The sequence below is a fragment of the Erpetoichthys calabaricus genome, chromosome 2 (genome assembly GCF_900747795.2).
Source record: "Erpetoichthys calabaricus chromosome 2, fErpCal1.3, whole genome shotgun sequence".
In the NCBI taxonomy this organism is placed as follows: domain Eukaryota; kingdom Metazoa; phylum Chordata; class Cladistia; order Polypteriformes; family Polypteridae; genus Erpetoichthys; species Erpetoichthys calabaricus.
Window position 1 is genome coordinate 209,083,610 of NC_041395.2, and position 17,512 is coordinate 209,101,121.

Here is a 17,512-nt window from a genome sequence, read left to right on the forward strand (position 1 = left end):
GCGTGTCTGTCTGGCCCGGAAGTGAGAGGTGGAGTCGGGGTAAAGGCTCCATCTCCAAGGAAACAGGAAACTCTCTTAGCCACTAATAATACAAGCGGGGCCAGCACGTCAGCATAACGAAACCTCAGAAGAAAGACAAAGTCGCATAGCCACTAACATTGGCAAAATGGTATCCCTTTTACTTTTACTTTTCCTCCCGACACTAACGCACAAGCGATGTGAGCACGTCAGCAAAGCAAATCCTCCTAGGAGTAGTTCATTTCAATTACCTGACATCTCTACATTTCAATTTTTTTTTCTGACAATTTCAATAGTTTCTAGGACATCAGGTTATTTACAGCATGGGCTTACACAGCTAGTAGGTTATAAAATTCTTCTGGACTTTAAATGATTTTGCCTTGCAACTTTGTGGCCCCTTCTATTGGGTCCATCCATTTGAGATCAACAAGGCCTGTTTTGACTTTCATAACATTATAACCAGATGTATGTTTGAAGTATCACTGGAAACCCATTCTACCACAAAAGAGAGTTGCATCTTTTTTTTAGTACCATATGGCAGCAGTCCTGTCCACCACATCACTGAGTATAGACATGCTATAGTTAATTTTCATCACTTGCACACAAAGTTAAACATTTCTTTTTCCTACAGGGTGACATTTCCACAGATGACAAGTGGAACCCACTCCATTGCATGGTAGCATCTAGATCCTGACAGAAAGAGCGACAGCTTGAGCTAGAGCCAGGCTCGGCTGCTATATGTGTGAACAAGGAAACCAAGGCTTTCACCTTCCTGACGTGAGTGCGTGTGAACACATATTGCAAATTGCTCAAAATGGATTCCAAGGTGAAAACCATCCTGGTTTCCCCATTCAGACAATTCACATGTTGCATATCTGTGGACGGAAAAGAACAGGAGCAGCCCCAGAAGAAGGCACCCCATAAGCAACCATGCATGACTGCAGAAGAGTTGCAGAGGTACCAGAAGAGCATCGAACTAGAAAAGTGAGTAGGTTAAACTCCTCTGGCTTTGCTCATTGCCATTAGCAGCTAATGTTTTAATATTATTTTCTTCGTTTTGCTCATGCACAGTAAAAAGCGAGCAGCCTTTCACCAGCAGAGGAACGCAGAGCGTGCAGTCATGAGGACTCACTTTCGCCAGAAGTACCAGCTGTCTCAGGTAACTCCATCCATCAACAGACAAAATTTTAACTTATACTTAATGTATTGCTTACAAAGAGATGTTAAAATTTAGTTTGTGAGATTTTGCTTGTGAGACACAGCCTTTCAGCAATTTATCTTAATTTAATTAAAGTACTTATAGCGGCAGAGAGGCCTGTTGGTACAGTGGTCAGTAATGCTGTCTCACAACTTTAGTGTCCTGGGTTCAAAGCCAAGTTCGGTCAGTGTCTACATAACATGTGCACATTCACAACCCATTTGTGTGGATTATAGGAGATTGCTTACACATCCTTAAGAAATGAATGTTAAAGAAACTGGCAACTCTTAACTGGGTGAGGGACTGATGAGATGTGAGTGAGTGTATCGTGTGGTAGTCTGGCTTCCCTTCCAGGGTTGGGTCACTTTGTGCCCGATGATGCCATCCCAGTTTCAGACTTGCTGCATCTCAGGTATTGTATTGAGTGGGCTCTGCAAGGAGATGATTTCCATCTCTGAGCTGCTGAAAATGAAACATGTGCAGCACAAATTCCATTTATGGTAAATGCGGTTTAACTTCTAAAATGATGAGATCACCTGTCCTTTCTCTATGTTCCTCAATGAAGGATAGCTACAAGCAAAGGAAGCCTTTAACTTTTTAAAGTGGAATCATCAATCGCAATTAATACAGAGTAGATCTGAAATATGCTTGAGAAGAATTTTAGGGATTTTTTGGTGATTGTTCTTTAAACAAATCAAACTGTATTGGTTGTTTGGGTGTAAATGGCTAACTCAATCCTAATTTTATTATGGGTACAATAAAAATAAATATAGAAAATTGTCTTTCTGAAATCAGTTATCGCAGGATTCTCAGCTGTTTCAAATTTAAAGAATTAAAGAAAGTTTGTCTAGACCTGGGGTCTCATTTATAAGAACTTGGGTGGATTTGAAGATATATGGTCAGGGGACAAATTAGCCAAGGAGACCTCGCAAATAATTGGGGGACCAACCAGGCCACTCCGTTTAATGTTAAAAAAAAAATTAAAGAAAAAAGAACTTAACCAGGCACTCAGAAAAATGGCACAGTAAGGCCAATGTGCCTTTTCAACAGAAGAGGCTCTATCAAGCAGGAAATGCTGATATAAACTACAGTAATGAAAAAACAAACAATTCTTCAGTGTGGGGTCTGCAGAGGGTGCACCAGCTCCCCAGACAGACACAAACACAAGTTCAGCAACACACATGGATTTTATTTCTCTGTGGGAAACTCTTTCCTTCGTTTCCCACCTGTACAGCACAGTACGTCACAATAAATGAAGAACACAGCACTTTGTTTTCCATTTCCCTCTTCCTCTGTCCTTCTTCTCTATCTCTCCATCTGCCTCCAGCTTTGTCACCTTCCACCCGACTCTGGCTCCAGGAATAGTGCAGCAAGTTAATAGCATACCTTACACAAGTGCACATGCGTAGCATTGACCCCTTTAAAGGGAACTAAAGTATCTGTACATCACATTCATAACTTCTGAGGTGGATGGATGGATGGATGGATGGATGGATGGATGGATGGATGGATGGATGGATGGATGGATTAAACAAAAAACAAGCCACCAAAGGTGGAACTAAATCAAACTTTGCTAAACTCTGCATTCAGAGTTGGTACAAAATAATGAGCTACTGTAATCTAATTATATCTCCCAGGAACAAAGTAGTGCAAAAGATTAAAGTTTAAATTCTAGTAACCACATTAAAGTTTCGAACTTAACCAGAATTGTGTTGCTTGCCTTATACATTTTTTAATTAAGCAAGTGATATATACATCTATTTGTCTTCCAAACCTGCTTATACAGAGCAGGGTCGTGAGTCAGCTGGATCCTGTCCCAGCAAGCTTCGAACACAAAGGCAGAAACAATCCCTAGACAAGGTGCCAGTGCATATCCTAGGGTGAACACGCACACACAATGGGCCAATTTAGTACCACCAATCAACCTAATCTGCAAGGAGACGGTGTGGCCACCTATATCCTCTGCAGAGTTTGCCCTGGACATACACACTCTTCACACAGGTGTAGAGCACAGTGAATTATATGACATTGTCATATCTGTACCTAAGATGTATGTTGTTTGATGAGATGACATAATAGTGCATTACACTTTAGTACTGTATTGAGGTCAACTTTGTCTTTATTAAGAAATACAAGTTTTGAGTTTTACTTTGAAAGTTTTCAGTTTTACAACACAGTGAAGGAAGGACAGATAGACACAACCCCAAATCAGAAAAAGTTGGGATGGTAGGGAAAATATTAATAAAAAAAAAGAAACACGATGATTCTTAAATTTACTTTTATTTCATTGCAGACAGTATGAACCCAAGATATTTCATGTTTAGTCTGGTCAGCTTAATTTCATTGTTTAATATACATTGTGAAAGATACCCAGACAGAGACAGACACTGAGACAGCCAAACGTCCAAATACACGCTATTTATTTTCTTTTATATAACACACAGTGCATGAACCACCACAATAACTCAGCTCACAGTCCTTTTGCTTTTCTTCTGCCGCCTCCTCTCCTCTCTTGCAAGCTCTGTTCCCTATCACCTGACTCCGGCCCCCCGAGTGGAGCGAGGCAGCCTCCATTCTACTGCACCCGGAAGTGCTCCAGGTGCTTCCTAATTAACATCCTGCAGAACTTCCAGGTGTGGCGGAAGTGCTGTATGCCAGCAGGGTTGAGCTTCCCATCTCCGTATTTGTGGCCCTGATGCTATCCAGGGGTGCTGCCCTCTTGCATCCCAGGAAAGATATTGCCCCTCTCCTGGGGCCTCATGTATAACGCCGTGCCTAGAACTCACACTATAACATGGCATAAGCACAAAGCGGGAATGTGCGTACGCACAGAAAAATCCAGATGCAGGAATCTGTACGTACACAAACTTCCATGTTCTTCTGCTACATAAATCCTGATCAGCGTGAAAAGTAACGCTCGTGCACGCACCTGCTGTCCCGCCCCAACTCCTCCCAGAATTATGCCTCTTTGAATATACAAATCAATATAAATAGCCCTTAAGCTTAGCCTTCTGTGAAAAGACAATGGAAAAAGCATGGGGGAAAATATAAGAATTTCAGCGAATACCAAGTGGAGGCAAGGAAAAACGTACTATTTGTTGGTTTAAACAGTGGTATAAACAAGAAAAGGAAGTTGATTGAGTGACAGAGAGTGTTGGAGAAACTCGAAAGCTCAAGTTCACAAAGTCCCGAAATAAAAAAGTTGTCAGATATCAAAGTTGCCATGAAAAGCCGAGCCATAGCCCACCGTCTGAGTGTCATATGAAAGCTTATTAGGGTACAGAGAAACAAAATTAGGCACACAGTGGGAAAAAAGTACGAAATGTCAAATTCAATCTCGAAATTTCCACTTTAATCATGTAGTTTATTTTGTCATTAAAGTAGAACATCATAAACTTCATCTTAAAATCGTTTAATTTACTAGTTTCTCAAATCCCATCCTATCTAAAGTAGCACGTTAAATGCTTTGTTTTTTATTTGATCTTCTATGTGCTCTCTGTGCGTGAATCACTACGTGCTTCCGGGTTTTGTCTTCCCCCGACAGGACACCGAATCCATTACATTCGTAATATTACAGCTCTCTGAATAATTAAAATACTGAGATGAATACTTGATATAATTTTCATGATGATAGGAGTTAAAGCATGTTATTAAACATGGAAACACGGTGGCGCAGTGATTGTGCACGACCTTCAATGAATTTATTGCAGCAGTGCTGTCTCTTTCAAACGTACTAACCCCCAATTCCTGTCCTTACCTTTCTTTCTCCAAATACCCAATCGCCACACAAACAGCTCTGTAATAGACATTAAGCCATCTGTAAGCTTAGAAAGCCGATTCTTCAAAACTTTTAAGGAACACTAAAATATCTTCATAGTACTGTACATGTTTAATTATTCTATTCTTCACGCCAGTCCCAGTGAAGCATACAGTGCGAGGCAGGAATGAGCGCCAGATCCTTGCTAGCGTAGCAACACTGTGTCCTTTAATTATTAATAATATAGATTATTTAAATGAAGTTAAAGTTTTATCTGTGTAATATAATAAACATATTTTGCTGCATTTCATGTAAAAAATGATATCATCATCATATGTAAATACACACTTTATAAAGTGGCTCAGGTTGTGCAATATTATAACTGTAGTGCAAGTTTACAGTGAGGTGATTGTACTTATAAGTCCAAACAGTTCTACAAGGAGCACTTGATGGACTGATTGATTGTGTTTAGAGCTCTTGGGATGAAACTCTTTCTGAACCACAAGATCCATACAGGAAAGGTTTTGAAGCGTTTGCCATATGAGAAGCAGTTCAAATAGGAAACATGGCTGAGGCAGCGTGTGCTTGATGCTGTATACTGATAATTCTCTTTCCAATCAGCTGCTCGGAGTGGTGCAGTGAGAGAAATATAGAAAAAGATGATCCGCTGTGGCAACCCCTAACGGGAGAAGCTGAAAGAAGTAAAAGAAGGTGCATTGAGAGTAACAACGCTAAAGCAGTTATGGTATTTGGAATAGTTTGACCATTAAACTAATAAACAATATGCAGTTAATTTCAGTGTATTTAAAAAGCCACGTCAGGGATGTGAATCTGAAAAAGAAAGGGTAACCACACAGGAACAGTAGCACTGCTTTGACGCTGGGCGCCGCCAGTCTGCCAAACCAAGCGGAGAACTTGCGTATGCTAGGGTATGAGGTACCGTGGAAATGTGCGTGGTTTTATACATCGCAATTTGAGCGTGGAAACGTTCATACGCAACATTTCTGTGCGTACGCACCATTTATACATGAGGCCCCTGGTCCTTCTCTTCTCCAGGCATTATGTATGGATGGGTTATGTAATTTGCCCAACTACCAGGCGCTCGCTGGTGAATGCTACCTCCAGGCCTGACTCCAAATGTTGATCCCAGTAACCCTATCCTGGGCATAGAACACTGATATTTAATTTGTACTTTAATGAGGGTCAATGTGACCTTTCAGCCTAAACCTGTTCATCAAAGGAGACCCTACCAGGAGCATAAAGCTCCAGAAGACCTCGCTCTGAGCATCACTAAGATACATAAGCCCCATAATCACATCAAGGTGATGGTCCTGTGTGGTGTAGAGTGTTGGTGACAGAGTGAATCATTTCCGTTGCTGAGTGAAGTATAGACATTAATCAGTAATATATAACTTAGCAATTTAGGTAAATAATGTAGAGAATGTAATTGTAGTTTAAGGAAAGCAAAGAGAAGACAACCATGGTGTGTGTCTGAAATCTATAATTAAATATATGAATATTTTTATGTCTGCGGTTGGTTGGCACCCTGCCCAGGATTGGTTCCTGCCTTGTGCCCTGCATTGGATGGGATTGGCTCCAGCAGACCCCCGTGACCCTGTGTTCGGATTCAGCGGGTTGGAAAATGGATTGATGGATATTTTTATGTACAACCTCTGGATCAAAAAGCTCATAATATAAAACTCTCAGAGGCAAAAAAACAAAAACAAATGAAAACTCAGTAAGCACTGTTTTCTACAAATGTAGTGCCATATTTCAACATGCATTTCACTTTTTTCGTCACATCTTTTTACTGGGTTTAGTGAAAATGGAGGAATAGTATGTGTACAAGTAAGTTGTCTCAGTCTTTATCCAAATAGTTGTTGGAAACAAGCTAGCTAATTACAAGATGTAAATGCTTTCTGTTTTAATCACCACTTGTGCTCTATAGACGTTAGTACTTTGAGGCAGTTCTAAACTGAAAAACTGTTCAGTTACTTTGGGCAAGGAATTCATTCCAAATGATCTGATGCACTAGTGGAGAAGGTGTGGACTTCACTGAAATACGACTGGCCTTGTGCAAACACCTTCAGCCTTCACATGCCGCAGACTTAACATCCATCAAGATTACAGATAAAAAAAATCTTTTTAAACCAAAGGGCCAAAAGAAGACCACGTCTGCCCCTGCTGTGACAGGTTCAAGGTGGCAACCAATCACAGATGGTGGAGATATAAAAATCAATAAAATGAATTGTGTCTTACCAGCTTTGTACAGACAACTTTACCAAAATTATTTTGATATTGAGAACAAAGAGTGAAAGTTTGCCCTACTTGATACATTCATCCACTTATTGAAGCAGCAACTAAATCAGCAACATAGTGTGCAAAAGGTGACAGTCCATTTCATTTCAAGTTTATTGACATATACAGAAAACAATGGAACATCATTACCAGTAAGGAAATTCTTGGTCTCAGAGACCCCTCAAATTACACAATAAAATAACACTTAACATTAATAAAAAAGTAACAATAGTAAAAGTATGAAGGTGCATTGTAAAATATTAAATATCTGTAGAGCAAGGGAACATAGCATGTATATGTGTACATTTCAGCCTATGTACAGAAGGGAAGTCTAAAAGTGACTAGTAGTTCTAAAACAACTGTTGTTGTCAAAGTGATCCGCATTCAGCAGTTCAGTAGCCTGATAGCTTGCGGGTTGAAACTGTCCCTGAATTTGCTGGTGCGGGTGTGAATGCACATGTACCACATGCCAGACAGCAGGAGCGTGAAGAATCTGTGGCTGGTATGGCTGGGGTCAGAGAGGATATGTCTTTAGAGGCACTGGATGGCTGGCAGCTAAGTCCACTGCATGATAAATCATTTGTGAAAAGAAAAAGAATAGAATTATTAATGCATAAAGTAATATTGTGTGCTGGTACCAAAACTAGGAGGAATCTGCTGTGCACAGCTTGGCAATCGGTTTTATTTGATTTATTTATAACTGGCTTTGAATTGTAACTTTTGTGAAGTGCTTAATGGTTGAATTCTTTTTAAAAGGTGACTTATAAAACATGGATTTCTGAATTGTAAAAAGGTTTAATTCTTTTTTTTATAACATTCATAATTTTTGATCTGGATTTACTCAAATAGTAAGGATGTTTTTAAAAGTCTTGGAGGCACCTCCTGTTATCCAATCAACCTAATGTAAAGCAGCCAAGAAAATCTTCTGCTTGGATCTTGGCACCACACCTACATTTGCTAAAAGAATTCAGTTTGAACATTTCAGGTTCTAAAAACCATAAACCAAGGCAGACACCCATTTCAGTCACAGTATACTAAATGTTCTAAAATTCATTGAACCTGTTCAGTCTCAATCAGGGTCAAGAGAGCCCAGAGCATATCAAAGAACTGAATTTATGGTGCACACTACCCCGGTTGGAAAGCAAGTCCATTATAGGGTCCACGAACAAACATCTCCACACCCACTACAGTACAAATTTAAATCTGGCAGTTACCCTAACTTGAATTTCTTTGGGATGAGAGAGAAAATCCAGATTGCCTGGGATAAACCTCACACAGGAAGAGAAGAACATAAAACCTGCACCTAGGGTGATATTTGAAGCCAGGATAAAGATCTATCCAGTACCACTTATTATTATTACTATTATTATTATTATTATTATTATTGCGCACCACAATAGCATAGAGGTACCACTACTGCCTCCCTTTACAGAGACTAGGGCTTGTGTTCTGCGTGTTAGCTGCATGGAATTTGCATGTTCTACCCGTGTCTGCATGGGTTTCCTCCGGGTGCTCTGGTTTCCTCCACAGTCCCAAGACATGCTACCAGCTACCTCATGACTTGGCGTGGGGTAAAGCAGGTTTAGAAAATGGATGGATGGTAAATGCTAAATTTCCCCTTGAGACAAAGTACCATTTATCTATCTATCTATCTATCTATCTATCTATCTATCTATCTATCTATCTATCTATCTATCTATCTATCTATCTATCTATCTATCTATCTATCTGTCTGTCTGTCTGTCTGTCTGTCTGTCTGTCTGTCTGTCTGTCTGTCTGTCTATTTGTTCTGTAGTACCTTTCATATCTGTCTATCTATTTATCTAACATTGTCAAATGTACTTTACCCAATTCAGGGACTAAAAGTAAACCATCAACCTGCGCTACATTAAGTAGTTTTGATATTGTTATGTTAATAATTATTATCAAGTTAATCCTTTAATCTTCTAACCTGTTTAAGGATATGGAAAGACTTTGCCCATACTGGCAAAACTGGGTACAAGGCAGTAACAAATCATGTCTGGAGTGCCATTTCATTGCAGACAGGAAAAAAATAAAATAATAATAATAATAATAATAATAATAATCTGTCAATTACCTTAATTGACTTTATTAATAGCTTTAAAAGTCACTTTTAAGTGCTATAAATTATTTATATGTATTGTAGCAATTATGCTATTTGCTACCAATGCTGCTACTACTATTGGCATTATCTTAAAAAGTAAGCTGTAAAAATTCTTGCACTTGTGTCCTGTTGGTTCCCCTTTTTGTTTCAGAGACCATTTTCAGTCTGACACTGAACTGGATAAAGCAGGTTTGGCACTGGGTGAATAGCAATTCCTACTAAATGATTGAACATATCACCATTGCACATGCATTGCTCCAACTCTTGTGAACTATATTGTGTTTTTTCCTCATCTCACTTATTGTGAGTCCTCATCTCAGCTGCAGTATTGACATGTAGATTTTTGAATTCTCAGGTGTTCTTGCCCCTAAGATGGACTACTTTATATTACATTTTGACCATTAACATCCACACTGCCTAATTTATGAAAATCTTATATAATACTCTACCGTGGCTGTCCATTTGTCTGTCTAGGATTTTAAATCACCTGTAGTTTTCAAACCATTTGACCGATTGACCTGAAATTTGGTACACATATACTACATGATATCTACTGTCTGCTTTCGGGGTGATGATTGACCTCCAAGGTTATTCCTCTTTTTATTTTATTTTATTGTAGCATCAACTCTCGGCAGCAGCCAGCAGGGCAGCTGTGCGGCGCATGTGTTTGGGTGCCATTCTCATCCCTAACACCTTCACCGTCAGTTCCCCTACCTCTTCATATCTTTTTTTTTTTTTAAATTTTAATGATTTTATTGAAATCACACAACATTCCATACAAATAGATCAATTTTGCAAGAATAGGATTGAAAACAAATCAGCCCCCACCCCTGAGAAAGAGAGCATGGGCAGCAGAATATCTTAAATCATTCTTGAGGCAGGTTGAAGACTTAAGTGCCAGCTTAAGTGAAAAATTAAGGAAAATGTACTAAGTAATTGCAACATAAACACTGACATAATCAGTTTTAATGCGAAAAGATGCCAACGAAAGAGAGAAGAAGCGGGCCACCAGGGTGGAGAAAAGAAGAGCTGCTCAGGAAGCAGCAAGCGCATCAACCTCTATGCAAACGAATGCTAAACGTACAGAGAAAGAGGATGAAAACTAGGAATGCTCAGGTCAAGTGTACTCACTGCATGATATCGTGCAGTGCGCCCTTACTGGTATAAACATAAATGCTGAATTTGTGTCACATAATATTTATCTTTCAGTTGTCAGTACTATGGCACAGTCTCTTCAGATAACTACACTGGCTCCCTGTAGCAGCACGTATTAAGTTCAAAGCCTTGATGCTTGCCTACAGTACCTGGGTCAGCACCTGTGTATATGGAGATGATTCTAAGGTCCTATGATCCTCCTCCACCACTCTGCATCTGTGTAATATCAAATTTTAGTCCATACTCTTGTCATGAGTAGCTTCTGGCTGGTAGAACAAACAGCCCGCCTCAAATCAAAATTCTGAGTCCCTCAATGGTTTTAGGAAACATTTAAAGACTGTTTTGTTTGCTGAATTTATGTCAAATTGATATTAGTTGTTCGGATTTGGCACCTTTCATTTGTAACTTACCTTGTATTTTGTTTAGAGCTCTCACTTGTGTTGGTCAAATTTGTATCCCTATCCTGTAACACTTGTTCCCAAACAGTCCCCCAGAGTGATGTTACTCAATTATGTTGACTTCTTTTGTAAATCGCTTTGGATGAAAGCATCTGCAAAGCAAATACATATAAATTATTGATTAATGCATACTCATCCATGGTCATACACAGTTACCTAAGAAGCTGACCTAGAAAGTGGGATAAAAATTAATTTTACTTCAAATGTGATTTAATGTGTTTCTTTTTCCATAACATCAATCTGTTGTGAAGACTGATATCATCATGTCCTTCTCTCCTTCCCACCTCCTTCAGAATTCTAAAGACAACTCTCAGATGCTAGCGGCTGGTGGTTCTGTGCGTCTCCCCGAGGCACTGGCAGCGATGGTGTGTTCCGAGAAGTCATCTGAGCAGGAAGGTGGGCTCAGTTTCTTCGGGGCTTTTCCAGGTCTGGACCTCACCGCATTCAGGGATTCAGCTGAAACAACCACAGACCAATGTCGGGTCATGTGAATAAAGACATTAGGAACCTACGGATACGTTTTCTCAGGAATCACAAACTGATCTTACACAAGAATAGTGAATCTAGCAAAGCGAATCAGCATATCCTCCATCTGCCGACTTTGACTGGAGGAAGATGTTACACCATCATGTCGAACCCAGCCGTTGTCTCGTCAATATATTTGTAACTGAGTAGATAGCAAATCATGATCAAAAACTGGGCTTCCTCCTATTAATTAATATATATTTAATAAAGTACAAGATGTTTTTATTATTTTTGTCCATATTCAAAAAAGTTTTGCCCAGGTTAATCACCCACTAATAATATAACAACATTTTATACCATTATCTAACATGCTGAATCAGTTCAGGAGCTGCAATGGGCACAAAGCAGGCACAGGTCCTGCACATGAGGGCCAACTCAGAATTTCTAATTAACCTAACTTGCACATCTTTGAGGAGAGGGAACTTGGACTACATGGAGGAAAACCCACATCGACAAGGGAAGAACACAGGCAGCGACTAGCTGCAGACTTCAAACTCAGGGCACTGGATTTGTGAGGCAGCAGCGCTAGTCGATGCACCACCATACTGCCCAGCATGATATAAACTGATCAAGAAAAAAAATAAAAGAGCTTAACGTTACAAGCCAGATGCTGCATTACTCAAACCATGTGTCAGCAAATCCACTTTTCAGTGGGCATAGCGTCACTCCATAAGCTCTCAGCTAATTTTGTAAGGTGATTTGTTTTTTGTTTACCTCTTTCATTTATAGCTGTTCATTTGTAAAATCTATATGAATTAATAATAATAAAAACTCTGAACTATTGTGTTGTCCTCTGGAGCATTTTAATGTGCCCATTAAATCTATTAATAAAGTCAATTAAGATAATTGGCAGATTAACGTATTTGAAGGGATTAAAAACCAGAGCCCACTGTGACCCTGAAAGACTGCAGATGCTCACTCCTGATTTTATGCAATCAGAAAAGGAAATTATCATAATTATTATTTTTGTATTGAGCCTGATGTCCCATCCTGGGTGGGTTTCAGAGCTTGCGCCTGTTCCTGACCCACATTCCTTAACTAAATTACATGTTTTGAAAGATATACAGGTTTTATTATTAATATTATTATTACTATCCATCCATCCATTGTCCAACCCGCTATATCCTAACACAGGGTCAAGGGGGTCTGCTGGAGCCAATCCCAGCCAACACAGGGCGCAAAGCCGGAAACAAACCCCGGGCAGGGCGCCAGCCCACCGCAGGGCACACACACACACACACACACACCAAGCACACACTAGGGACAATTTAGAATTACCAATGCACCTAACCTGTATGTCTTTGGACTGTGGGAGGAAACCAGAGTACCCGGAGGAAACCCACGCAGACACAGAGAGAACATACAAAATCCATGCAGGGAGGACCCAGGAAGTGAACCCGGGTCACCTAACTGTGAGGCAGAAGCGCTCCTATTATTATTACTAGTATATTTAATAATAACAATTATTATTATTTAACAATAAAGTGAACATAAGGAGAATTTGCAACACACACACAAGACAATGATTGAATTAGTAGTTGAACCCAGGATACCGAAGAAGTGAAGTAACAGTAGTAATTACGGCACTGCTGTTACGCCCTATCATCATCATCATCCATCTCAGAGTCACTGGGGAGCCAGAGGCAACACTGGCAGCACTGGATTCTGGTAGATCTCACTTTCTTACATTGCTGCAGGTCCAATTCAGGACTGCCATGCAGATAACAATGTCTTTGGAAGGTGGTAGGGAGACTGGTGGACTTGGTACACTGAAGCAGAGAACCTGAAAACAGAAGAATAAAGAATTCATTCATCCATCCAGACGTACAACTTTGGCTAAAGTCAAATTAATTAAAAGGCAATAGGTGCAACATGAATATCTTAGGACTGTGAATGTAAAAATCCATTACCATCATTATACTCTGCAACTGATATAAATGTTAATTTAAGCATAATTTTGGCCATCTAGTCCAGTGGTTCTCAACATTCAGTCTTGGGGATCCCCTGTGGCTGCAGCTGATTTTGTTCCAACCAGTTTCTCAGTCAGTCATTGTTTCCTTGAAATGATCTCATTGTTTAATTAGCTAACCCCTTCTTTCCTTCTATTTTTCATTTAGAAAAGTGTATTAGTGTGAGATTTAAAGCACTTTCAGCTACTTTTTGTATGAAAATTGGCTATATAAATAAATGTTGTTACTGTTGTTGTAGTAGGAAGTTAAGACATATTTTTATGCTTTCTGTATGCTTATTTTGTTGTTGTTGTTTTTTTAATTCACGTTTTCTGTGGTGTTTGTTTCCTTAATGATATATGAATACAGACAGTTAATGATGAACAGAGTGGACACCAGCACAAATGACTGTGAAAGGACCAGCTAAGTTAGCGTTACCCACTTGTGTGCTTATTATTAATAATTGTCTAAATTAACAGAACATTAAAAATGAAAAAATAGATATTTAAAAGGAACAAATTCTTACCCATCTTTTAATAACCAGGTTGTAATTTTGGGTTGTTGTAAAAACCTAAAAACTGTGAAGTAATGGCTTGCTTAATTCAGCCAGGGATCCCATGAAGTGAAGAAATGGGTTGGGACAAAAACCTGCAGCCACAGGGGACGCTTAGGACTGAATGTTGAGGACCACTGATCTAGTCAGTGGCAGGTCTGAACTGAAAGGCCTAATCCACCATTGAAGGGAGAATGAATACTGCCAGATTTATAGCCCTGATTCTTTTAAAGTTAGTGAGAGGGGGTTAGAGCATTTAATCTACTGGGTTTTCTGCTAGGTTTTCACACAGCAGTGGTTGGCCCGCACAGATCAGTGACTCACTTTGCTTTAGCAGCCACTGGCCTGTCTGAATACTCTACATAGGACAGAGGACTAAGACATGGCATTTTACTGTATTACATTCACCCTGGGACATCTCTACTCTACAGGTGCAGTTCCACATAGTACAACTAACACCAAACCTTTTTTGTTCTCCTTAATTGAAAGAGCATTACTTAACAATTCCTAATGATTACAGTCAAACTAGGCCCAAAACTGAAGTAAAGAAAAATATTTGGTCTCAATAAGAGAGGAGGTTTAGGTTGACCGAGATTAAGAGAAAACATGATTTAAGTGTTAAAATTATGAAGGGAATTAGTGGTTTCCAGCTCTTGTCTTGCAATGATTTTATTCAAAAAGAACACAGGGACACAATGGAAACTTATTAAGTGTAAATTTCCAACAAATGTTAGAAGGTTTTTCGTCACACAGAGGAACCATGAACTCATGGAATAAATGAGCAGGTAGTGTGGTAGAGTGTAGGACCTTATGAACCTTCAAATCTTGATATTATTTTGGACAAATCTACACTCTTAAAAATAAATGTACCAGAGTGTTTCATCAAAGCAATGCCATTAGGGAACCACTTTTGGATTCCACCTTGTCACGCTTGGGTCACAGAATTGCACAGAAGACAGATGAGGTTGAAGAGACTGGAATTTTATTCAAACACTGCAAACAAACATTTGTCTCTTTAAAGGGTTTCAAATGTGCTCCTAGAAAGGAAAGAGTTGTCTCCTCCGTTTCTCAATTAAAAGTAAGCTCGGGTTTATTCTCCTTTGGAGGAATACGTGCCAGGAGCAGGAGAAGTCTGAGAGAGAGAAGGAGAGGCAAACAGTCAATTTAACAAATTTAACGAAGCCCGTACAGGCTTTTTAAGAAGGCGGAGCACCGCGCGAGAGGCATATTACGCGACAGAGCCGGCCAGAAGGGAAGGAGGAATGTGAAGGTAGTCTGTCAATGTTTTTTTAGGGGTTTTCCCAGGGGCGTCGGTATTCTCTGGGGGTGCGATCAGCTCCGCAGCTCACACCCCCTCCCTCAGCTTTATTCACGTTTACGTGAATCAAGCGATCCTCCAGACCAGGTTCAAACAGACATGACAGGACATCAGCATTAACATGCTCAGAGCCAGGTCGATGCCTGACTATAAAACTGTAAGGTTGTAATCCCAAGAACCACCTCATGAGACCGGAGTTTGTATCTTTTTGACGGTATAACCATTGAAGTGGAGCATGATCGGTTACTAATGTGAAATGTCGTCCCCATAAGTAATACCGTAGTGCTTCTACAGCCCATTTAATCGCCAAACATTCTTTCTCAATAGTTGAATAATTGCATTCTCTGGGGAGTAATTTCCTACTCAAGTATGTGATAGGGTGTTCTTTCCCATCAAAAACCTGGGACAGGACTGCACCTACTCCGAATGCACTTGCGTCCGTCTGTAGTATAAAATCTTTAGAGAAATCGGAATTTTCAACACTGGATAAGAAGACAAAGTGGTTTTTAAATCTGAAAAGGAACGTTCACAAGGTTCTGTCCATATAATAGGGTGGTTTTTTCTTCCTTTAGTAAGCTCTGAGAGAGGAGCAGCCCTATTTGCAAAGTCAGGGATGAATCTTCTGTAGTAACCCGCTAGCCCCAGAAAAGCGCGTACCTGTTTCTGTGTTTTAGGATGTGGGTAAACGAGCACCTCTTCTATTATTCTTAATTGAGGACGAAGTAAACCCCTGCCCATGGAGTAACCTAGATAATGAGTCTCAGACATACCTAGTTTACATTTCTTAGGGTTAGCAGTCAATCCAGCTTGTTTCAGGCTATCAAGGACAGCCTGGAGACGTTCTAAATACGAATGCCAATCATTGCTGAAAATCACCACATCATCAAGATACGCCCCAGAGTATTCAGAATGTGGGCGCAATATCTGATCCATCATACGCTGAAACGTTAAAGGGGCCCCATGAAGACCAAACGGGAGTCTTGTAAATTCATAAAGTCCATCAGGAGTCGCAAATGCTGTTTTCTCACAACTGTCAGCCTCTAGAGGCACCTGCCAATAACCCTCTGTGAGGTCTAGCGTGGAGATATAGGTTGCCTGACCCAGTTTTTCCAACAGCTCGTCTACTCGGGCATTGGGTAAGCATCAAATTTAGAAACCTTATTCAAGCGCCTAAAATCGATACATGTTCCAGAAAGAATCTTTATTTATTAAATTGCTGTAACAGGAGCTATACAGTAAATAACCATGAACAGACAGATTTATGAAATACCAATGTCTCATAATTTTTAAAGGACTCTTTCTGCATACAATGGTACTGGCTAAGTCCAGCTTTTCCTGACTTTTTAGTGCCCTGCTATGTTGTCTACCATACATTAAAGGTTTCAATATTTTCTACATATTGGGAAGTTTTCAAATCCCAAAGAACTAACTTCATATGCAAAGAAACCTTCCAAGAATGAAGCGGTTTATTACCAAACAATGGTTGGTTCTTTGGGCTTTAAAAAACTTCCTCTAATGTAGAAAAACCCCAACATCTTTCATGTATGGTGAGCAACCAGAATTCTGACATGATCATGAAAACCTGAAGTTAGCCTGAGCTACTATGCAGCAAGAATTCTTTTAAAATCAGGAACCATTTGGGATTTCACAAATCTGTTTTCATCTGTTCATGGCTATTTATGGAACTTGCTATGCATCTACATATAGTAAAAGGTTCTTACCAGAACCTTTATGTGGATGATTCTTATAGAAACCATAAATGATTCCTCTATTGCATCGTTCTGAAGAACTACTCTGTCACCTTTATTTTCAAAAATGTTAGAAGCTCACTGGGCTAAACAGCCTGTTCTCTTCAAAATTATTCTAATGTTTTCTAATGAAACCGACAGACATTGTTTTGATAAATAAGAGTGATTTCTTATTGCTAGAGAAGCTTTATTCCCAAAATTGAAAAAGAAAAACATTACATCATTTTGCAAAGAGAGATAGGTTGGAAGTATGCACTGATACAGTGTGTTGCTGCACCCAACACACAACGAACCACCTCAGGATCCAAGTGCAGTCATGCAACATGTTGACACCTCAGCATGACGCTAATTCAAATAGAATGGAACAGTGTGAGTTTTTTTACAATAGCTAGAGTGCCAATCCTGTCACC

General features: G+C 39.7%; 1 protein-coding gene across 1 annotated transcript; it reads left to right on the forward strand.

Moving 5' to 3' along the window:
* Nucleotides 1-647: 647 nt before the first annotated feature.
* On the forward strand, nucleotides 648-12,380 carry si:ch211-81a5.8 (uncharacterized protein LOC560648 homolog). Its single transcript, XM_028793371.2, has 3 exons — nucleotides 648-1,002; nucleotides 1,090-1,177; nucleotides 11,303-12,380. Exons 1-3 carry the CDS (start codon nucleotides 833-835, stop codon nucleotides 11,498-11,500), a joined length of 456 nt encoding a protein of 151 aa, XP_028649204.1. The 5' UTR covers nucleotides 648-832; the 3' UTR covers nucleotides 11,501-12,380.
* Nucleotides 12,381-17,512: the final 5,132 nt, after the last annotated feature.